Genomic DNA, 23,432 nt, shown 5'->3' with positions numbered 1-23,432 from the left:
AAGTTTTTTTCTATGAAGAAAATATATAAATATAAAGTGGACTGATGTGAAAATAAATATTTGGAGGGAAAACTTGCAGGAGGGTGTCGTAACACATACACAGACAAAAGCCAAAGTGTTATGAGACCAAACAGATGTTTTAAATCACTGTACTCAGATGACGTGTTTGTGAAATCTTTATCAAATATTGTCATTATATAATTTCCATTATGTCAGATAAGGACTTTAACCTATTTACAAACAGGTGCGTCTTAAAAATGTGAGAACATTTCAAACCAGATATTATTGCTGAATAATTGCACATTAAAATGTACGTTTAGAGGGTTTTCTCTAAAGTTAACAACAGGAGCCTCGTGCTCTCTGTGTGACCTCGGAACCCTTATTTGTCTTGAAGTGGATTTTTACCCGGGCAGTTGAGCTGGTGACACCGCGCTGTCAGAAGCAGGAAGTATGTAAAATGTAATGCGGCTTTTCCTCTCATTGCTCTCATTTCCTCTTTTTATTTTTATTTACTCATTCTGTGAGTACAAACACGTGAACCTGTTGGCTTCATGCTGTCTGTAAGGTGAGTGTTACTATCGTGTTTCTCCGTTACCGGCACCGTTCACCCGGTTCTCCTCCTCAGCTGCTAATCTTAGCACACAGAGCTAACCAGCTAACATTAGCTGCTCAGACTGAAACAACACGGGCTGCTCTCTGATAACTGCTCAGGTCAAGTGGTTGAAGTGGTTCACTTACAGAGATTCATTCTTGAAGTCATAATTTACAATAACAGCGAGTGTGTAAAAACATTAGCTCAGCTCTCGGAGAATTCAACGGCTCAACGACAGCAGCTAACGGTGCGAAATGTACAGTAAAATATGAGGACACAGTGACAAAATGCACAACAGTTAAACTTCTTCCTCCACTGAATGAAGACAACCTAACGACTGTTAGTTCTCTGTATCGCTACATTAAACCTCCTGATAAGCCCTTAAAACTTGATTGTTGTGATTTAGCCTAATTATCTGACAGCTGTTTGATCAGCAAAGATGTAAAATGTTATGCATAAATCAGTGCTTTCATGAATCCAGAATGAGTACTTAGGTGTGTGTTGCTACCCTTGAAGATTTCTATTAAGTTTCCAGTTTATTGGGTACACCTAACAGCTAGAACTAATGTAATGTGACACAACAACTGCCTTCAGGGGGTTAGGGTCAGTTTTTGTTGCCCCTTTTGAGAACACAATATGTGATGCAGATAAAATGTTTTGCTTTATACTTTTTACTTATACTGCTTTTATATTTGAGTATAATAACAATAATAATAACTTCATTTCTGTAGTACCTTTGAAAACAGTTTTTACGAAGTGCTTCGACAAACAAAGCAAAACCAGAAAAAGGATGCTCAGAAGGCGATAAAAGCTTAACACTCCTACCAAAACATGCAATGCAAAATGCAAGATGTAAAACATAAATAAAAGTAAGTACAAATAAAAACAATAAAATGACAAAATAAAAAAGGAGTAGAATAAATAACCTGATGAGTATAAACTGTATTAAAAGCACTTCTCAGTGTCTTAGACTACCTTATTATTACCAAAAGTCACTAGTTTTCTCTTAAATATGTGTGTATTTTAGTTTTACTTCTAAATTGATATTGCTAATTAAAAACTTGTTTGCTTTAACACTCCATTAAAAGCAAATATTTATTCTACCACCACTGTATGAAAAAAGGCTGCACTGATCTGAAACACCGCTATCAGCGCCTCAAATGTAGTGTAGTAAGTGTATCTGCTCATTACAGGTGGGCGATACCACGAAATTCGGTTTCAGTGTGATACAAAGTAATACAGAAGCATGCTCACTGATAACGATTCTGTTTCTCGTGTTTTTCCTCTTTTTTCCAGTATAAATGTCATCAGCTGTACTTAGTGTGTGTGTGTGTGTGTGTGAGAGAGAGAGAGATTGTTATCTGTAGATTTGGTGTGTGTGATCATGTATCTGTGCTTGTCCTGCAGGTTCACGGCATGCTGCTAACCACACAGTCTTTGGAGCAAAGGAGATCCAGACACACTGATGTTGATGATTAGGTAAATCTTACTCCTGATCGTGATGATGATGCACAGACGCTGATATCTGGAGGCCTCTCAGCTTAATTCTGTCTCTGTCTTCAGTCCCAGGATGGCCTCGGGAATGCAAGAGAAACAGTTCACACCATCTCTGCTCAGTTTCTTCATCTACAACCCGACATTCGGTCCACGGGAAGGAGAGGTGAGAAATGCTCAGCACATATTTTGCAGCTGAGTCAGTTTACTCTGGTGATGAGGAAACATGTTGATCCTGTAAAAGTGCTAATTTAAGGTTTATATTTATTTCAGGAGGAGAAGAAGATCTTGTTTTACCACCCGAGTGATGTGGAAAAGAACGAGAAGATCCGAAATGTGGGCCTTTGTGAGGCCATCGTGCAATTCACCAGGTAAAGACACCAGTACTGTACTGCAGCTATAACAACATCCAACATTTTACTGTTTAATTAACCCTAAGGTGTCTTTTGGCATCTCACAATTAGAATGGATTTAAAAAATGACCATAGTTCAGTTTGACTCACTGTGTTAAAGGAAAGAGCAATTTCTTTAAAGCTGAAGTATAACAGAACAGGGAAATCATGCCAGATATTTAATGTCTGTGAAAAGACAGAATCAGGGTTTGATAGTCCTGTCTGGATGTGTCTTCCGTCTTCTCACGGTCACGTCTTTTGTTTTCCAGGACGTTCTGTCCAACAAAACCAGCTAAATCCCTGCACACACAGAAGAACAGACAGTTTTTCTTTGAGCCCGAGGACAATTTCTGGATCGTCATGGTATTTTAACATGTTCATCCTTGGTTCAATATTTGCTCTGTGAGTCCAAACTTTGTTACTTGTTTGTTTTGCCTCTCTCTGTTGATCTTTATATTTACCTCCTCAGGTAGTTCGAAACCCAATGATCGAGAAACCGAACAAAGATGGCAAACCACCTACAGTGGAGTATCAGGAAGAGGAAATACTTGTGAGTAAAGAAAGATGCATGTCGTCATCTTCTGTGTTTTTTTTTACTGAGTATTGTCAGTATATTGTTTAAATTACTGCATCTTCTCTGCAGGACACTGTTTATGGTGCTGTGGTGAGGGAATGCTACAGTATGTATAAGGTGAGCACCACTGCATAGAACAAGAATTCTCAAACTTAATATTCAAAAGTCCGAATCTGATTTCCGTTCAAGGCCACTTAAAAGCAACATACATTTAAGTTTGAGGCCGTTTGAGACAAAAAACATTCAAGCAAAGGGGAAAAAATGCCACTCTATGACTGCAGTGAGTTACTTAAACGAAAGCACTGTTTACCCATCTTTGAAAACTCGGTTTTCTTGGTCAACTTTTCTTTTCTTTGCATATTTGGATACTGACATCCTCACCGCATTGGCGACATAATGCGCACCATCAGAGGACGGCAAAGTCTCGCTTTCTCATGCCTGCAGACTGTTAGCAAACCCTTGAACTCTGACACATGATGACTTAAATGTCACATGTTTACCGGCTGTCAACGTTGCCATGACAACAATGTCAGACAAAGAAGGGATTGTGTTTAAGGCTTAATCTTTGGCCATGATTGCTGTTACAATATCCAAATAGAGTTTTTTCTATAAAACTAACAATTTATTGATACGTATAAAACTTTTTTTTCAAAGTAGGAAACATTCACTCCTACGTTGTGTTATTGCACTCCGAATTCAAGGTGTGGACTGGGTCCGGTCTGGTTCTGGCAGACATCTGAAATAGAAGTTCGTCTTCTACAAGTCATGCACACAAACTCCTACAGAAACTCAAACGGCCAAAGTAAAGGGATAATTCACCAACTTTTATGCTCATGTCTAGTCAATGATTGTGTCACATGTAGTCGATTGAAACAATAAATTCCTTCATGCATGCTGTATGGACAGAGGAAGCTGAAATCTTTTGTTGCATCATTACCTGGAGGCAGTAAAAAATGCAGGTTGGATTTGGCATTCAGGTGGATGTTGGCCCTTAGGGCGTGGGCTCTAAACTTCACTCAAAAACACAACTTCCTTGGTTCAAGAACATTTATCTATCTATCAGGCTATATTTCCAAAAGCCAAAATGGCATCCCAAAATCTGGGCGCAGAGGGTGTTATGGATGAGGGTTGCTGGATGGCAAATTCTCCTGTATCAGAGCCATCGAGCCATGGAAGAGGACATGGCCAGCATGGAGCCTCCAGAACCAGAGCTGCTTACACCCACTGGTGCTGCCTTTGCTCTTAACAAAAACCTCATCATTATGCTGCAGTAATTTAAGCGTGGGAGGTTTTTTTTTGTTTTGTTTTTTTTTAAATGGCAGCAGCACAGGGGCCCATGTGTACGTTACTTTCCCTGAAAGTTTTCGTCTTGGACAGAGGAAAACTGGAGACCTTCTACAGGATCCCAACAATAAACCAGAAAAAGATGCTTAAAGACAACAGGAGAACCAAGAGGGGAGATAATCACTGAGTCAAGATTTTTGTAACCTATCCATTGCCATGTTTTGGCCAACAATGTAATAATTCTAGGCATCAGAAGCTTTTGTGCAATGCATCCTGGGACATGTAGGCAGTGCAGGCATGGCTCAGTGAGCAGCAGAACTTTATTTACAGCAAGCGCTGAGGAATTTATTACAAGGTTATTATAATTAATTAATACAAAACTAAATTCATTGAAATACAATTAAAAACTAGACTGAAACAATTGTGTTCTTACAAAATGATCTGAAATAAAAATAAATAGGAAATGTCTGAAGTTTAAGTCTGACCACAACAATCATCAGGAAGTGGTGGTGCATCTGTTTGAAACTGAAACTACTGCATGTATTTAAAAAAAAATTGACTCTGATTGCTTCAGTTGACTACATTGGACATTTTCCTTTTAAGGCCCTTACAATGCAAACAGACTTATTTTGTATTAGTAATAATTTTTGTGTGTGTGTGGTTCAGCTCTTCAATGGTACGTTTGGCCGAGCGATGGAAGCCGGTGGAGTGGAGCTGCTCATTCAGAAGCTGGAAAAGTTCTTCTACAGGGTAAAAAGGTCTCCTTATCTGTATTATATAATTTATCTTTCTTTAGATGTCTATCCTTTGTTGTTTGTGCTTTTCCAGCATTACTCATTTTATGCATTCATCTATAAAAAAATCATTTTTTTTTCAGAACGGTGTATCTGCTCTGATTAGATCTGGACTCACAGCAGCCGGATAGTTTTCAGTCATGCCTCATTTCTTGATTATGATCTGACTCCATTATTTGCCCTGGCCCGATGCTGCAGTCACCACGCTGCAGCGATGCAGCGCTGAGCATCAACTCTTATGTAAAAGTATAAAAAATTAATTTGTAATTAGGGAACACCCTTCTTAGGTTAACCCAGGCTTCCCTCTGCAGCATGTAACCCAAAGACAGGCTGAGGTATCAGAGGATGAAGGTCAGGATGATGTAAGCGTCTCTGCACAGCGTCACTCAGAGACTTTATTCCTCTTTATAGGCAGGTAAACTAATCCCTTTCTCCTGTCCTTCTCCTGTGTCTCTGGGCCGTCTCCTCTTATTTTGGGCACGTTTGTGCGTCAGTATCTGCAGACTCTCCACTTGCAGTCCTGCGACCTGCTGGACGTATTCGGAGGCATCAGCTTCTTCCCCCTGGACAAGATGACCTACCTGAAGATCCAGTCCTTCGTCAACCGAGTGGAGGAGAGCCTGAGTCTCATCAAATACACAGCCTTCCTGTACAACGACCAGCTCATCTGGTACACACCTTTAACCCCGTGCTGTAAATCACACATACACACATCCTTCCTGTACAGTGACCAGCTTGTCTGGTACACACCTTTAACACTGTGTTTTAACTCTTCGTCCCTTAGCCACGATCTGATACAACCCAACATATTAAAATCTCAACATGAAACACATCATGGCTCGCTGTAATCCTCTTTAACGTGCTCCCTGATAGGTCACTTTAATCGCACTGACAGCCACCTGGCTCAGTGTGTTTAAGGTTTGGGAGGGGGGATTACATGATTTCCTAATGAAATGACTCGAGAGCTGCATGATCTCTCATCAAAAAAACAGAAAAGAGCTGTTTAATTATCCGCTCTAGAGTTTTCATTAAACATAATTACCTTTTACAATATCAAGCCGTTATGCCACCTCATTAAATAATAATTACAATTGTGGAATGGGGAGACAGTTTAAGCCGACAGCGGAGGAGGTAACAGCAACAAATCGATGCATGTATAAACACGACAGCTGAAGGGACAAGTGTGACATTTTGAGGACATGTTATGTGTGTGACCCACCGCAGGTTATTTAAAAAGCAACTAGCAGCAATTAGCAGCCAAATCAAAGAGGATGAACAGCAGGCGCAAATGTTCACGAATTGTAGACTGAAAATCCAACTAAAATTTCGAAAGTTTCTGGCTATGATGAATGATGTCATTTTGACAGTTTTTTAAGGAAACATGACACATGTTTTCTTCAAACATCTGCAAAAAAATTTTAAAGAAAAAAAGGAAATACAAATCAATTTTACTGAAGGAAGGCATGTCTTCTTTAAAAACCTGCCTGAAAATATTAAAGAAAAAAACCTGAAAAACAAAATCAGAGAAAAGGAAAAAAACACTAAAAACTTTTACAGAATCCCCACCCCCTCAAAAATGTTTTCTTTAAAAAAGAATTGTAACGGAGGCATAAAGAAGGGACTTTGTAACGGCCCTATAGCGCCATCTCTGTGGCTTTTGTTTTGACACCGGACACAGTGGATCATACTGTGCACAACCACATGTGTTTGCAGGGTGTGTTTGTTGTGAAGGTCATGAGGTATGATTCTGTTTGTGATTTGTTCTGCAGGAGCGGACTGGAACAAGACGACATGAGGATTCTGTACAAGTACCTGACCACCTCGCTGTTCCCCAGACACTCTGAACCAGAGGTGAGGATAAGGGACGGGTGGGGGGCTAAGGGACTGTACAGCAGGCAAAAAAACTGAGGACGTAATAAAAGAAACAAAGCATGCAGGGGATGACACTCACTGATCTCTACCTGCTTCTAGAAAAAAACCCACTGCACAACAGATTTGTGATGACATCACCATCTGAGCACTGAGATTGTGTGCTCCCACTCCGGTACTCAGAGCTCCTGTAAAAAGTCTTAAAAGACAGTGAATTCGTTATTCTAAAAAAGGCCTTAATTGGTATTTAAATGTGTTAAATTGTTCCTTGAAAAGTCCTGAAATGCTCAGACATGGGAAGAAGGATTTTATTAATCTTTCCTTTTCTGCTGATGCATTGTAAAATCTCAAAATATTTAATTACATCTTTTTTTTTTTTTTTTTTAATTTTCCCCGATTTTGGCTCAGATGTTCACTTGAACTCGAAAATGAACTGATTAGAATGTAACTTAAGAACCTCGGGTGCCCACCTTGAAATTGTGATTGTATAGATGTTTCACACACATGGATGTAAACTGTAAGTGCATCTTGATTGGTTTGTGGGGAGGCATCTGATAATTCTAGATTTCTTCAATTTTGTTAATTGTAAAATTGGTCTTAAATTTCTTTCTGAGTGGCATTAAAAAAAGTCTTAAATCTAACCTGCCTGAAGCTGTAGGAACTTTGTGTTCTCCTCTTTGATGCAGGAATACGATCGTTTTTTAAATATTAATATTAATGATGCAGACAGGGTGTAATGATCTGAATGTGAACTGTGACTTTATCACTCATTTTCCCTCTAATCCTTCTTTTGTCTCCTTGCAGTTGGCTGGTAGAGACTCTCCATTGAGGCCGGAGGTTGCAGGGAACCTGTTGCACTATGGGAGGTAAAGTATCTGAATCCATGAACCCACTAACTCTGCAGAAAAACAGCAGTTGTGTTTAGTTTACATGTCTGTTAATGTGGTCAGTAGAATAATGTTCATTAATTCACATGTCAACAGACAGACTCTGGATGTGTTTACATATGCATGCATGACTGCAATTAGCTTTACTCGCCGTCAGCCAGGTGATTCATGGAGCTGACTTCCTCGACTCACACATAGAGCATGCAGGGGACAGAGGGTTAAAATCCAGTTTCTGTTCAGTTTCAGTGTACATATGTAATTAGAGACAGTTTGCTCAGCTATTTGTTATCTGACAACATGTGTCTGTATAATGACATTACGCTGCCGCAGTAATCCAGTTCTGACTCTTGGTGACACAAGACAGGAAACAAAGCTGCAGAGCTCTTAACGCTCCTGAATATAAACAATATCTGATGAAGGTCAGAGAAATAGTTACAACTAAAGATCCAAGCAGCCAGAGACACGTTAAACACACAGACATGCCTTCCAATGCAAACTGTTCCACTTCATATCAAGTGGCGCCTGTGGAAACCAGCGTGTCAACAGCAGCAGACTTCAAATGAACTCATTGTTGAGTTTGTGCTCTGTAATCTTTTGTATCTGTCATAGCAGACATCAGGGCTCACATAAAATTAATCTCTTTTAATTATTGTATGTATCGTATGTTACCAACTCCATAAGGTTCAGTTCACTCTGCACTCTGATCCAGCATATTTAGACAGCGACCGGATGTGTTGCTGGGAAATTTGGTATGAATATTCATGGTACCCAGATGACAGTTCATGCACATTTTGGCGACCCCCTGACTTTTTCCTCTAGTCAAGGCTTCCCACGGTCAAAACATAAAAATAAAAAAGTCATGGAATTTCACTTGTCTTGTTTTCCAGGCCTGAAAAAAGTCATGGACTAAGTAAAAATAATTGAAAGTTTCGGAAAAGTTATTGAATTTTTAACCCATTGAAACGTGACTAAACTGGATTGATTTCTTTCAAAAAAATGGGAAGAAGGCAACGAGCAACATATAAGGAAATTACACAAAAATTTGCAACAAATTAGTTTAAAAAGTACAATAAAATTACCTGAACAAAAGCAAGAAAAGTAGGAAAAATTTTTAAAAAACAATTATAAAAAAGGGAATGTCCTGAAAAAGTGCTTTAAAAGTAATAATTCTGTAACATTATTTTGAATATGTAATTATGACAACTATGAATATATTTTTCTCAACATTTTCCCACATTTTTTTATTATAATCTTCTAAAACTGCAAAGTTCTTGCAGTTTGCAGGACATTTCTTGTCAAGTTGCTCATTGCCTTTTCCCATGTTTTCGAAAGAAATCAAACCATTTCGCGCAGCGCTCAAATCACCTGTAAAAGGTGTCTCTGCACAGCACAAGAAAATTGTCCATCCGGGTTTCAAAAGATTAAAAATCATTAAAAGTTCTGGAAAAGTCATGGGATTTTGTTTTGTGCAATGCAGTTGTTAAAGTAATCTTCCGTTGATTATTGTTCTTGTCATGAGCGAAAATGTATTTCATGAAGCTGTTGATGTAACGTTGCACTAATGTGCGTAGATGCGTAAAGTTTTGTTTCCTGTCATGTACTAGCTAGCTGAAATTATGTTTGAAAAACACTGGGCAAGAAGGGCAAGAAAAAAAATAATGATGGGTTCTTGAAAAGTCAAGGAAAAGTTTTGAAATTTTGTCCATAAATATGTTTGGGAACCTTGTCTAGTGTCCCCCATCAGTCCCTAATGTTAACGTCCCACACAGGACGTCTAATAAAACATCAGATTCACATTAAATATGCTGCAGAATGCATCAGTGTTCTCAGGATGATTAACTCTCTGACTCTGGAGAACTAACCCTACAGTGACTCTCCTCTGTCCTCTGCAGGTTTCTGACAGGACCGACCAACCTCAAAGATCCAGAGGCCAAATTCAGATTCCCTAAAATCTTTGTTAGCGCAGAGGACGGCCACGAGGAGCTGCATCTCATTGTTTATAAGGTAATGTGTCATTTCATGACGGTTTGCAGGTTTAATCATTCAGATGTTTTTTTTTAATGGATTAAAAGTTGTTGTTCATTTTGTAGAATGATTTTCATAATCTGTTTATATTCCACTGCTCTATCAATAGATATGCACCTCTGGGATTAGACAGTTTTAAAATAATGAAATACATTTATGTCTTTTCTGACCTGTGTGACCTTCACTCTGCTTTTATCTGATGTGTTGTTGCAGGCGATGAGTGCTGCAGCCTGTTTTATGATCAGTGGTGAGTCTGCACCATCGCACACCTTCACTTCCCTTTTCACCAGTTAAAGTTCTGTTATTTTTTCTGGTGGCTCGTTTAAAGCTCAAATATGATTTTTTTCATCATGTCCCATGACGCCCGACTGTCTCCTCTGGTCTCTCTGTCTGCAGCCTCTGCAGAGCTGACGAGGGACTTCTGTGAGCAGCTGGACAGCCTGGTGGGTCCTCAGCTCACTCTGCTGGCGTCTGACATCTGTGAACAGTTCACCGTTAACCGCAGGATATCAGGGTCAGTTCACATAATCAGCAACTCTCCACACGCTGAACATGACTGTCTCTAACCGGTCAGATTCTACCCAATATTACATCCTGCAGATACTGTCAGTTTCAGTCATGGGTTTATTGATAATACAAAACAGAATGCTACAAATTAAATGAGTATTCTGATTATTTTGCAGTGTAATGAATAGTGTGTTTCCAGTCTTTTTCCCCACATCCCTCATGTGTCAGCTGACTGTCTAATTATGGCTGCAGCTAATTATAAATGGCATTAGCAGTTCTTTTCCCCCAGTTTTAGAAAGTGTCAATTATGTGAAAATTGGCAATCAAATGTTCACACATTAGCAATGTTTCATTTTTAAATATTGTAACAGGTATATTGGTTTGTATGGAAGCCTGTAGAGCTGTGGTTCCCAACTGGTCCAGCCACGGGGGTCCAGAGTTTTCCTTAGTTATTAATTCAAGGTCCGCACATTATAAATGACTACATATTTAAATTTATTTCACACATCAGCTTAGAACACAAAGAAATGAAGTATTTTTGCAAGAATAAACAGAAAAAGCACTTCAAAATAAAAGCTCACTGCTGAATTTTCTCTGAACTACAAAATAACGTGCTTTTTGTTTTTGTTCACAAGTCACTTGCGGTCCTTTCAGAATGGATCCATGACCTGCTCTATGACCATAACCCATCACTGCCATAGAGGACTTAATTAAAATACAAATGTTATTCTACATATGTGTCGTACTTCTCCACATTAATGCTTGTTGCACAGCAGGTTGAGTCTTTGAATGTCAAACAGCTTTTTCATTTTTCATTTTAATAATACACACATATGATTATGTAAAAAGTAATTATTGCATTTTCACCAAAATTTTTACTCAAATAAGAAAACTTACATATTTGGAAAATTATAATGCTACTGTGGAAATTCAGCTTTACATCGTCATTTTCATAAAGTTCTCTGTGGGCTTCCATAGTTCAGAATTCAATTGAATATTTCATCACCAGAAAAAAACTAAAAATAATCATCATGTTTTTTTTTAACGGGTTAATCGTTCGATTTTTCCATTAAAATGTGAAACCTTCACTCGTTGCACCTTGTCAGCCATAACAGCTGCAGTTACAGTCGCACTTCTCCTGTTTTTTCTTGTTTTATGGTAAAGTGGATATTTTTAGGTTTTTGAGTGTTGTTCAGGTTGGAGAGGGGTGATCCTATCAGATGAAAATGTGAAATAGTATTAACTATTAGTAGTATTAACTCTTTATATATGAACTGTACCGCTGGCAGTGATACAGAGGAGACAGATACCTCAGGATATATATTGTCAGTGGGAGTGACTCAGGAGTAACTGAAGCTTTACAGAGTGGCATCCTTTAACCCCCGCAGTTAGCTGCAGATTCGTCCTCGCCTGCAATCAGACACCAGACTCCCCGGCCCCCCCGGCTTCTCTTTTAATCACCCTCATAAAGAATCCTCTAAATTAATGATGCCGTCCCAAATTCCTCCACTGGCACTCGGCTCCGTGTCCTGATTTGACCCTTGTGCAACTGTAAATAATTACAGGCCTGTTTGTATCCAAACACACACTGTACCACAGAGTAATAGCTGTACCCTGAGCTCACCTTCACACAGGCGGACAGTGGAGACACACACCACCTGCCTTTGTTTTGATGTTATAATCTGAGTGATTTGGCTCACTGTATCACTTATTAATAATGGATGTTTACAGAATGGTTTGTTCCAGCGATTAAAATCGCTTTAAAGACCCAAATGTGACCGAAGGTGTTTTTTGTTTTTTTTTTAATCGTCCTTCGTTCAGGCCGGAGAAGGAGCCCCAGTTCAAGTTCATCTACTTTAATCACATGAACCTGGCGGAGAAGAGCACCATCCACATGAGGAAGACAGCCAGCGTCTGCCTCACCTCCGTCCACCCCGACCTCATGAAGATCCTCGGCGACATCAACTGTGACTTTGCCAGGTACAACACACAACACTGGCATTTTTTAGATATATAATCACCATTATTTTGGTCAATACTGACATCACAAATATTGAACATAATTACCTGTTGGGAAATTGCATTTATTGGACTCCTTAAAAACGATGTCTTGAACTTAAATTAATATTACATATGATCAAAAACAAGGGAAAAATGTCCAGAAAACTATATTTCTAATTCTCTAAATTATTTTAAATTTTGTTACATAATTTTTAAAAAAATCAAATATTTTTTGCACTTTCTTGAAGTCTTTTTTTTTTTTGTAGCTAATTTTCAAGTAACTTCTTGTAAGATTTTACAAATTTCTTATTAATTTCTGGGGCATTCCGTGCCAAGTTGCAAGTTCAAATTGATTTGCTCAGGTTTTCAGAGTGTTCAAGAAAAATAAAGAAGACAAAAAAACGAGCATCATTGTTAAATGGAATTTGACACAATAATTGTTTTATATTTATGTCCACAGTGTGCATCCAGCAGCTTTATACATCCTAACCACTGAAAATCATGAGTCAGCTTAGTCTAAAAAAAGAAGCCAACATTGAGTCAAACTCTGGTTTACTGGGGTTCAACTTGTTCATCTGCCAGGTTTTCCTCACTCCGTGGACTGTCGCTCTTTCTATGACGTCACCTGACTTTCTGCCATTACATTTACCACTTACACTCAGGGAATATCCCACATTATCTAGTGCTAGCCCTAACCATGACCTCTTTGTCGTAATTCTAACTGCTTACTGCTTCGATGCATCAACGTGACGAGTTTCCTACAATCCAAACAATCCAATCCAAACAGCAAGAAGGGAGGAGATCTGTTATTAATGCAAAACAATTCAGCCCTAATTTATATTTCTCTGTGATCCTTCAGAGTTTTTTAGACTGAGCACAGATCAACTCGGTGACATCTCTTAAATCTTTTCCTCTGGATATCATCTTCATACAGAAACATGATGCTGCTGCTCACTTTGAGCTGTAGTCATGAGACTGTGGTCATGTGAAAGTCAGTCTGTGGGATACACGGTGGCATCAACATTCACAGCAGTCATCATTATCAGCTCCTCTTGTGGTGCACATGATGTGTAGATGTCCTATTTGTGTCATTAAATATTGACATTTTTAACGTGAAATTCGAGATTTCAGTAACCTGTGTGTTGTATTTTTACACAAACTATCAGATATATTAAATAATATGACTTTTTAATGACTTTTTTGTAATCTAAGAAGAACAGCTTCCTGTTAATGTGACCATTGTCCTTGTTTTGATGAAACTCTTTGTGTGTCTGCCTCTCAGGGTTGATGAGGATGAAGAAATCATTGTGAAGGCGATGACAGACTACTGGGTCGTCGGGAAGAAGTCAGATCAGAGAGAGCTGTATGTGATCTTAAATCAGAAGAACGCTAACCTGATCGAAGTCAACGGTAAGTCTGAGTGTATATCGGTGTCTTTGTTCTGCATTGATCTCTGCTTTCTTGACCTTTAATGTCATGTTTTTGTTTTTCTTGGCTCTCCAGAGGAGGTGAAGAGACTCTGTGCGACTCAGTTCAATAATATCTTCTTCTTGGACTGACGGAGCAGACAGGCGCACAGAGACTGTCCCACCTCACTAAGAACTGTCAGTAAAAACTGTCAGAGCTGCAGCATCATGACAGCAGCAGTGTAATGCAATAATTGCATTGTAAAATAAAAAAAATAAAAAAGCTTTCTCACCTGTTTTTTTTAATTTAATCAAAATATGTAATTAAATGTAAATCCAGATTTTTACTGTACATGTTCCTTATTTTCTGTCAGTTTCTTTGTACATACTTTTTGTTAACTCTTCTTTTGGAATTCTTTCAAAACCGTTTGTTTTTAATGAACACATCATGACAAAAATGTCTCGGATTGATATGGAAAACACTGACGTTTGACCCAGGTTCCTTTTAAAAGAAGATGATGTCATCATGTGGTTTGTAAACAGCTGCGTTAACTTTAAATAAATTAACAAGTCATTTTATTCTGTGTCTTTTTTGTTTTTAGTTTTGGATGCACATTGAGCTGAAGCTATCTGCGAAAAAGACTTGAAGTGTATCTGTGGGATACATTTTCAGATCACAAGAATAAAGTTGAACATTTACCTCTGGGCTACTTTTTATCAAACAAAAGGACAGCATCTATTTACTTATTTACGGATGTGAGGTTCTTTTTAATTGAAATGTGCTTTTTTGTGATTTATTGCAATAATTTCTGTATCTAAAATAGTCAAACAGACAAAATATCTCATTTAAGGGTTAACCTAAAATATAACAGGTATGGATCAGAAATATTTGATTGAATAATTTAGTGGGAGCCCAGAATTCAAATAACAGCATCAGTCTAATATTCTGATGTTTTCAAACTGATCTTCAATCAGTTCTATAACATACCAAAGCAAAATAAAACCTTCAACCACAGGCCAAAGACTTTATGTAATAGTTATATATATAAACTGTAAAGAAATAGCATCTATGCCCTCCTTTTATCCTAAACTAAGCAAATAAATAAGTTGTAATTGCCCTTCTCACCTCCCCGACCGCTGGGTGGCAGCACACTTCACAGTTGTTCCCACAAGAAATCAATCTGAAGAAGAAGAAAAAAGAGCCAATCAGTGCTCACCGTCAGTCTGATTTTCAGCCAATTAGCGTCACGTTGCGTGAATTTCAAAAAGTCACGCGCCATGATTGTTGTGCTGTTTAGACTGAGCTCAGTCTGAGTCCGTCCGTTTATTACTGGACGGTCACAAAAGGAAGTTTTTAAATAACTTTTATAACTATTTTTAATTTTTTTAAAGAAAGGTAAGACTGATGTTGAATTATCAAATATCATCTTGGGAGCTTGTTTAGCTTTGTGGTCGCTAACAACAGTTAGCTTCATTTTTTAAAGCTTCCGCCTGTGATGCTGAGATCAACGTTAGCTTTAACGTTAGCGGAAACATTTGGGCTCATTTTGGTGTCTTGCGTGTTAATGTTACATTTAGCGCTAAACTTATTTCCACGAATGTAACTGTTGACGACAGCTAGCTCCGGAGGTTAACGTTGGCTTAGGGCCGGTCCGTGTTCGAAGCTTTTGTAAACAAAAGTTAGCACAACCACCGTTTAAAGCACGGTAACGTTACTGTGGACATTATCCGGTGTTTCTTCATACGTAACGGCACTAAAGATTAAAACGTGTGGAAACAAGCATCCTTAGCTATTTTCGACCATTCATGTTCTTCCTCATACTAACGTCAAGGTTTGGTTGATACAGCGTAGATGGCCATATAAACGATTGGTTTATTAATTGTTAATTTTAACTATGATCGATTCAGAAAAGTGATCACAATTTGCAACCCGAGTTTCAACACCATCAATGTCATGAAGTGTGTTAATTAAACCTAACTTAAATCATAATGTCAGTAATATGATTTTGTAAATTAAATATAAATATTTTTTTTGTTTGTTTTTGTTTTTCTCACCAGATGCTAGTTGAGTTAGTTGAGAGCTGTGGGTGTTGGTGTAAAATATAAATAAAAATTGAATGCAGTGATTGACTATACAGGTGGACACGGTGGAGAGATGAGATATTTAATGTTAAAACTGATAAACTTTGTTTTCTGAAAATATGCACTTGTGCTGAATCTGATGCCTGCAACTCATGATAATAATAAAGCTGTACTTTATCATTACTAGTAGCACATCCAGTGTGATGAACCTCAGTGCCTTTAGCGACACATTATACTCTGTTTTTCTTCCTGATTAATCCAGAAACCTGAAGATGGATTCTCGATTCGCTCACCTGCGTCAGCGGGACACCAGTGTGTCCATGCTGAGGGTCAAAATGTCCCGCAGGAGATCTCAGTCCCAGAAGGAGAACCGTGAACGCGCTGTGAACACACGCAGGCAGCTGGACAAACTACCTGAGCTGGAGATGTCTTCCCTGGACGCCTCAATGGCTGTGACCAACATGTCCATCATTCAGGAGAAGACTCTGAACCAGACGAAATCTGCTAAAAGTATGTTGGACATATTTCCAGTTGTCGATCCAACTCAAACCTAACAATGTGTTCACAGTAAAAACCCTCTGTTTTCTCCACAGATGCAGCCGGAGAGGAGCGGCTTAAACAGCTGGAGCGCTGGAAAGAGCGCAAGACTCTGGAGAAAGAGAAGGAGAAGAGAGAGAGGGAGCGCAAAGGGGTGTTTAAAACCGGCATGTATCATCCCAAGGACACTCTGATTATTTCCTCTCTGCCCCCCGTCCCTGCTGCCTCCTCCAAAGCCAAGGAGGTGAGGGGAGACTCCTCAGTACACCACTTTTCACTGTTTACTGTGACACTGTGTTTTCATCTGTTCCTGTTGGACATGATGACAGAAGGAAAGCGCTTTGATCAACATGTCATCTCTGCTTGTCTTTCAGACAAAAGTGAACTCAGCTCCATCCCAGAGCATCAGAGTCACCCGTTCAATGAAACAGCAGCCGCAGCAAGTTCAGAGGGTATGACTCTCAAACATATCTCTCCCATATGTCACAAGATAGCTCATCTTATATGTTTACTAAAGCTAATATGCACCTTTTGCCAAAATATCTACAGCCTCTGAAGATGCAGGATCCAAATACTGCAGCAAAGAAAGGTAAAATCATCATATGTCCCTTTTTATTTTAAATACTGACAGATACCCTGGCACATTTTTAATCTGCCCTCTCCCTCCTGTAGCTCAACCTGCTGTGGAGAGATCAACCAGGAGCCGAGCCGCTCCGGCCAAACCTGCACCAGCCGCGTCCAGGACCAAAGTTTGTGTGGGTGAGTAATAAGAAGAAAAATCCTGACACAAAGCTGGACCTTGAGACAGGCTATCGTGTTGGTTTCGGCCTCTTGTGTTTCCACATTTGCATGTCAATCTGTGTCCCTGTGTCATCCTGCCGTAGTGGAGCCTGTCGCACGAGCGCCGCCGAGCCGATCAGCCAACAGGCCTCCTGTTACAGCAGCTCCTCTGGTGAAAGACAAACCCAAGGGCAAGTCTGCAGGTACACAGCGAGCCAACGCCACCACCATTTACGCTCTTCAAAACAGGAGAAGAGCTTAAAATGATGTGACTGAAGTAGACAGATGACTCAATGATGTTCAATAAACGCGCTCTCTCCTCGCCCTCAGATGTCAGAGCAACCAGGAGCAGAGCATTTGTGGCCCCCTCCTCTGACAAAGAAACAAGCTGCAAAGGTATCATTACATGATGAGAATTCATATTCAAAATCACTATTGAAAGCTTAGTATTTCCCAGATTTTTCACTGAATCAAAAATGTTATGTTTTATGTTACAATAAACATCTGGGCAAAATTGTTCTGAGCTGTAGGACCTCTGACATTAGGCCTTTTGCTATATTGATTGGCACAAACATTTTATTTAATGACATTAATTCATCTTTTAATGTGTTTTTGTCAAAATAAGTCAACCTCATCTGTTATGATGTTATAGATCTGAAAACCTACCACTGAAACTAATAGTTTCCTTTTTCTTGATTTTTTACCTGTTGGTTAAATGTAGATGAACCATTATTAAATAGCATTAAGTTTTAGTGTCTGATATCTTTAAACATCCTGGATAAAGAGTGGCACTTCAACAATTAATTTGTTTTCACCTGTTAATCAACTACAAATCTGATAATTAATTGATTCCTTTGATTCATGTTTTTTAAAGGAATAAGAAATCTGCCTCCAGCTTCTTAAACATGAATATTTTCAGGTTTCTGTCCTCCTCTGTGAAAAAAATCTGATATTTAACAGACCAAACTGCAAATTGTTTAACGGAGAAAATAATAGACTGATAAATGGATAATAAAAATAAGATGATTTGTTCGTTCCAACTGTATATAGAGCTGACAAATTTAGAGACTGTTGACCAGTTCTGACTTTTCCTACATAAAGTTTTTTTGTGTCTCTTTTTTAATATGCAGCAGCTGTCACCAGCACTGTGGAGCCGTCTGCGCCCGAGGTGAGCATCTCTGTCAGCTTTACACACAAGTGGGGTTTTTTTTTTTTTTTGGTAACTTGTCAATTTAATGAGTTTGCTGTTTCTGTCTGATGTAGCAACCAGAGGACAATCCTCGTCCCTCTGGCCCCACGCCACGTCCAGCAGAGGAGGACATGGTGGTGGACCAAGCTCCTGCTGTGGGTCCTGCTGAAGCTCCATCCTCTTTCTCCTCTTTTGCTCCGGATGGTTTCGTGTTCCAGGCTCCCACCGGTCTGTCCTCCTTCAAGTTTGAGCCTCTCACTCCTCGCTCAGCAGACGCCTTCCTCACACCCAGGTCTGTCTTTTTGTTTATCGGAACTTTAATATGTTTATATTGTTGCATGTGAAGCCCAACTATGATGGTAAATGTTAATGTAGTAGAAAAAGTCTGATTCTTCTCTTTTCCTGTGTAGCTCCAGCTTCACTCTCCCAGAGGTCCCCTCCTTCAGCATTGAGCCTCAGGCCGAAACGAGCAAACCCTCTCCCCGTAAATCCCCTCGCTGTCACTCTCCTGCTCCTACACTCCCCACAGCGGGCCCTGCCACTCCAGGCAGCCCCCTTGAGTCAAAACATGACGTACCGTACTTCAGGTGGCTTTACCTTCTTTTTCTCTGTAGTCATGTGTTGTTCAGATTTTCCAGAGTTTTTACATTTTTTCTTTTTGTTTTATGATTCAGATCAGAAATTTCCACTGAGACGGACAGACTGACGTCTCTGTGTTTCCACTGGGAGTCTAAAGTGGAGGACGAGTCCATTCCAGAGGACAGTGAGTGTGTCCTGCTGTTCAGTATGGGGCTGTCATTTAAAGATGTCGTTATTCTTTGACTGACCAGCTTTAATTCTCGTCTTCTCAGTGAGAGACCGTATGCGCACGGCGGTAGGCCAGGCGAGGCTTTTGATGAAGGAGCGCTTCAGACAGTTCGGCGGTCTGGTGGACGACTGCGAGCTGGGCCGAGGGGAGAAGATCACCACCTGCACCGACCTGCAGGGGTTCTGGGACATGGTGTATTACCAGGTGAGCGCCTCACAGGAGAGGAGGAGCAACATGTTGTTTCAGACTCTATAAAGAGCAGGATGATTATATTTGTTCCATCTTTCAGGTCGAGGACGTCAACAGGAAGTTTGATGCTCTGAAAGAAGCAGAGAGCCGAGGCTGGGAGGAAGAGCACAAACCGCCACCACGGCAGAGGAAAGTAGTCAAGGTATATGTTCGTGGTATTTCACAATAATAATAATGGAGACATTTTAAAATGGATTTGTTTGTTGTTTTGACAGGCAGAAAGTTTCAGGAGGATGTGGATGTAAAGACTAGATTCAGAGATCTGACGGATCCATAAAAAGGCATTTTGATTAATTCATTTAAAAATGAGGCCTTTATTGGCATTAAAATGTCTTGAATCCATTTTCCAAAAGTTTTAAAAATGCTTAGACACTGGATCTTTTTTATGACATCTCATTAAAAAAGCATGAAAATAATAATAATATACAGAATGCCTTTTGCATCACCAAAAGCTCATGTTTTATGTTACAATAAATATTTGAAAAATAAAATAAAATAATAATAATATACAGAATGCCTTTTGCATCACCAAAAGCTCATGTTTTATGTTACAATAAATATTTGAAAAATAAAATAAAATTCCCCCGAAGCTTAAGTAATAAATGTTAGCACAGTTTTTTTCATTCAATATTGGCCACTCTAAAATTAGTCTTAAATTTCTTTCCAGTTGGCTTTAAAAAGTCTAAAATGCTTAAATCCTATTTGCCCTAAGATGAAGAAACCCTGAGATTAGAGCTGCAGCCTTTAATCCATTCATTGATTGAATTATGGAATTAATTACCCAGTGATCTGACAATCGATTCAACGGTTTGTATAATTTTTTCAGAGAGTCTGTCAGAATACTGTGAATATTTCCTGGTGTCTTTCGTCATCTGTGACAATAAACTAAATATTTTTGTAGAGGGTGTCATCTTGGGCTTTGGGAAACACAGATGGACATTTTATCACCGTTTTCTGATATTTAAGAGACCAAACAACTGATTGATTAATGGAGAAAATAACTGACAACACAAGTACAGGTTAGCTGGAGCCCCAGTAAAGACATTGTGCCCGTTTTTGTGCTTTTGACAGAAACCAGCTGCAACTGCGAAGCCAACAGGAACCAAAGCAGCAGCCAAGTCTCGCCTGGCTGCTGTGAAAGCAGCCATGAAAGCCCGACAGCTGGAGGAGAAGGCAGCAAAGGATGCTGGGAATGATGAGGACAACCCCAGCCTGAACTCTCAGGAACCACAGCCCCAGGCAGAGCCCCAGGCAGCAGCAGCAGCAGCAGTGGCGGCAGCAGCCCCGGTGGTGTTCGACGGAGGCTTCTTCCAGGTGGAGAGTCCCGCCAAACCACCAGGTGAGAGGAAAATAACAACTTGCTTTTCATGTGCTGTCAGTGTTTGTGCAATATTCCTAACGATCAATGACCGTTGTCAATATCGATGCGTGTGTCTGCAGGTTCACTGAGAAGATCGAGCCGTCTGAGTGCAGCGGTGCTTCCTCAGGCCTCTCCCTGCTCCAACTACCTCTCACCCAGAAGAGTCACCCGGCGATCCCTGGCTCTGGCTCAGACCCCGGTCGAGCCCGCTGCCTCTCCCGCTCACCTCCGTCTCACCCTCAGCCAAACACCAGCACCAAGGTCTCAGCGGGGCACTCCTCAAACATGCCACAAGAGGAAAGACGCTGTGAACGGCTCCCTCTGTTTCTCACCTGTCAACGACGTGCAGCCAGAGGACAGCCAGCCTGAGGGACAGCTGTCAGAAACCATCTCTGCTTCTGTTCCTGCGCTCCAACATTTACCTCCATCCATCTCTGTGGTCCAGGAGAAAGACGAACCAGCTGACCTCCCTCTCTCTCCAAGACTTTCCCTCTCTTCTTGCAGGTCACCTGCAGCTGTCCCCGCGGCCCCTGAGCCCTCGTCCTCCCTGAGTTTCCTGTTGTCCCCCTGTGTGACACCCAGTCAGCCTGCTGCTGCTGTGTGTGACACCCCAGACAGCTCAGCGGTGGAGGTAAACACATTCTCATTCTCACAGCTTATTAATTAAGATCTGTTTTCTGATGCTTTACATTAATCATTTCAGGAGCCTCCTGGGTTGGACTTTGAGCATTGCAAGCAGGGTCCAACTTTCTTAAAAAGTCTTAAAAGGCATTGAATTAATCAATCTAAAAATAAAGCCTTAATTAGTTTTAAAATATCCTAAAGTAATTTTTCAGTGTCAAAACATAAAAGGTACGATTTTATTTTTTGAATCTTTTTTTCTGAGATTGCATTGTTAAATCTTGAAATAATAGGTAACTTGAAAAAAAAGAAAAAAATCACAGAATACCACTTGCATTGCTGTCACCCAAAAGTCATATTTTACATTAAAGTGAATTTTAAATTATTAACTTAAGTTATTGGTGTCAGGTCTTCTTATTATTTTATATTTATAGTAAAGTCAGTCTTAAATTTCATTTTGAATGGCACTGAAAAAGTCTTAAATTCCACTTGCTGTAAGCTGTAGGAATCCTAGTTACAGGATGTCGATCATTAAAATCATTTTTCTGACGCTTGATGCCAATAATTTCAGGAACTTCCTGGGTTGGACTTTGAGCGTTACCTGCAGCCATCACAGAGATGCAGTCTGTCACCGCGGGACACGGTTGCCGTGGAGTTGTCCCCGATGGCGGTGGATGTGGAGATGGAGAGTCCCAGAAGTCAATCAGAGGACCTGCTTACTCAGCAACAACCAGGTAGAATTGATTAATTGATTGTCAGAGAGCGTGCATGCACACGCACATGCTCTCGCACATGCACTGTGTGCACATGGGCTTTATACCTGAATAACACTAACCGATACTAAAGCTGCAGCAGGCACCATCTCTACAGTTACATGAGTCTAGTGTTCTCAAAGTGCTGAATTCATTCTCTGTAGCTCACGATGTAACGTATGTAATTCGATTATGTGTGGACGTGTGACAACATTTTGGTTATAGTTTTGTTTCTTCGTTTTCTCCCATGTTCCGTCTCTCCCTTCTTTTGTGCCCACTAGGCATGTCAAATAATTTACAAAGCACCTGGCTGTAGGGAAGAGGCATACAACTTGAAATGACTATTTTGTTTTTTCTTTACATGCCTTGAAAAGGCATGTTTTGTTTGTTTTTTTTTAAATGTGGGTTTGTTTTACATTTTGGTAATTTTTAAAGAAAACTTTTTAAACCTTTTACAAAAATAAGAAAATGGATTTGAAAGGCATATTTTCTTCTTTTTTTAATTGCAGAAATGACACCATTTATGATTAACAAGAAAGAAGAAACTGTCCTTGAACACATCATGTGGGATGCTGAAATCTTACATGTTTAAAAAATGTTGGGCAAGTGGGAAGAAAAAAAGGGGTCCCTGAGAAGTCATGGAAGAGTTTTCAAATTTGAAATTTTTGTCTATGACAATGTGTGGGTGCCCTGTAAATATCAGAGCTGCATGCTGCAACATTTAAAGACCATGTCCTAAATGATAATAGATTAAACACACTGATGGGTTTATTTTTGGCTGTTGTCATGTCACTGCTCTCACTCACTGTTGTTACTTGTCACTGTCACCACAGCTCATCCAGCGGTGTCCTCAGGGTTCACTCTTGACTCACCACAGGTCAAAGTTCCTTCTTTTTCTTTCCTCTAAATATTGATGTTTTAATCCACACTAACTGATTAACTATCGCACTGTTTTCATCAATTAATGTACTTTACTGTATGTTCCAGGTCCAGACGGCTGAGTCTGCCATGCTCCTGTTCACCCCGGAGCTGAAGGACCGGATACGCGCGTCTGTCTGTCCAAGTGACCTGATGGTCTTCACCCCTCCCCTCTGATGTGTAGCAAAAAGTTCTATTCTGTTCAGTCTTTTTCTTTTAAAACATATATAAGCTTCTTCAGTTACTGTCTTTGAAAAGAAAAAAAATGATCTGAGTGATTCTGAGTTTTATTTTTTTGGTTACTGGAAAAT

General features: G+C 39.8%; 2 protein-coding genes across 4 annotated transcripts; both read left to right on the top strand.

Annotated features, from left to right (window-relative positions):
• The first annotated feature begins 425 nt into the window (after positions 1-425).
• Positions 426-14,404, top strand: ccz1 (CCZ1 homolog, vacuolar protein trafficking and biogenesis associated). Of its 2 annotated transcripts, XM_042507923.1 has the most exons (18): positions 426-565; positions 2,000-2,071; positions 2,156-2,252; positions 2,360-2,457; positions 2,748-2,841; positions 2,948-3,028; positions 3,122-3,169; positions 5,003-5,086; positions 5,418-5,492; positions 5,625-5,800; positions 6,900-6,981; positions 7,804-7,865; positions 9,779-9,890; positions 10,125-10,158; positions 10,308-10,425; positions 12,240-12,398; positions 13,702-13,829; positions 13,923-14,404. In XM_042507923.1, the coding sequence occupies exons 2-18, from the start codon at positions 2,058-2,060 to the stop codon at positions 13,976-13,978; spliced, it is 1,518 nt and encodes a 505-aa protein (XP_042363857.1). In that variant the 5' UTR covers positions 426-565; positions 2,000-2,057; the 3' UTR covers positions 13,979-14,404. The 2 variants fall into 2 exon arrangements, with proteins under 2 accessions (XP_042363857.1, XP_042363858.1); XM_042507924.1 differs by lacking the exon at positions 5,418-5,492.
• A 714-nt stretch (positions 14,405-15,118) lies between these two features.
• dlgap5 (discs, large (Drosophila) homolog-associated protein 5) lies at positions 15,119-23,398 on the top strand. 2 transcript variants are annotated; one of them, XM_042507793.1, is made up of 19 exons: positions 15,119-15,221; positions 16,170-16,417; positions 16,501-16,688; positions 16,819-16,896; positions 16,994-17,033; positions 17,117-17,203; positions 17,329-17,427; positions 17,555-17,620; positions 18,355-18,392; positions 18,488-18,705; positions 18,824-19,000; positions 19,088-19,176; positions 19,265-19,425; positions 19,511-19,612; positions 20,542-20,809; positions 20,911-21,461; positions 22,023-22,185; positions 23,037-23,080; positions 23,191-23,398. In XM_042507793.1, exons 2-19 carry the CDS (start codon positions 16,180-16,182, stop codon positions 23,296-23,298), a joined length of 2,715 nt encoding a protein of 904 aa, XP_042363727.1. In that variant the 5' UTR covers positions 15,119-15,221; positions 16,170-16,179; the 3' UTR covers positions 23,299-23,398. The 2 variants fall into 2 exon arrangements, with proteins under 2 accessions (XP_042363727.1, XP_042363726.1); XM_042507792.1 differs by lacking the exon at positions 23,037-23,080 and having other exon boundaries at positions 23,191-23,289.
• Positions 23,399-23,432: the final 34 nt, after the last annotated feature.

Source organism: Plectropomus leopardus, chromosome 19 (genome assembly GCF_008729295.1).
Source record: "Plectropomus leopardus isolate mb chromosome 19, YSFRI_Pleo_2.0, whole genome shotgun sequence".
Taxonomy (NCBI): domain Eukaryota; kingdom Metazoa; phylum Chordata; class Actinopteri; order Perciformes; family Serranidae; genus Plectropomus; species Plectropomus leopardus.
Note: the sequence above shows the minus strand (reverse complement) of the source record. Positions and strands in the feature narration are given on the sequence as shown.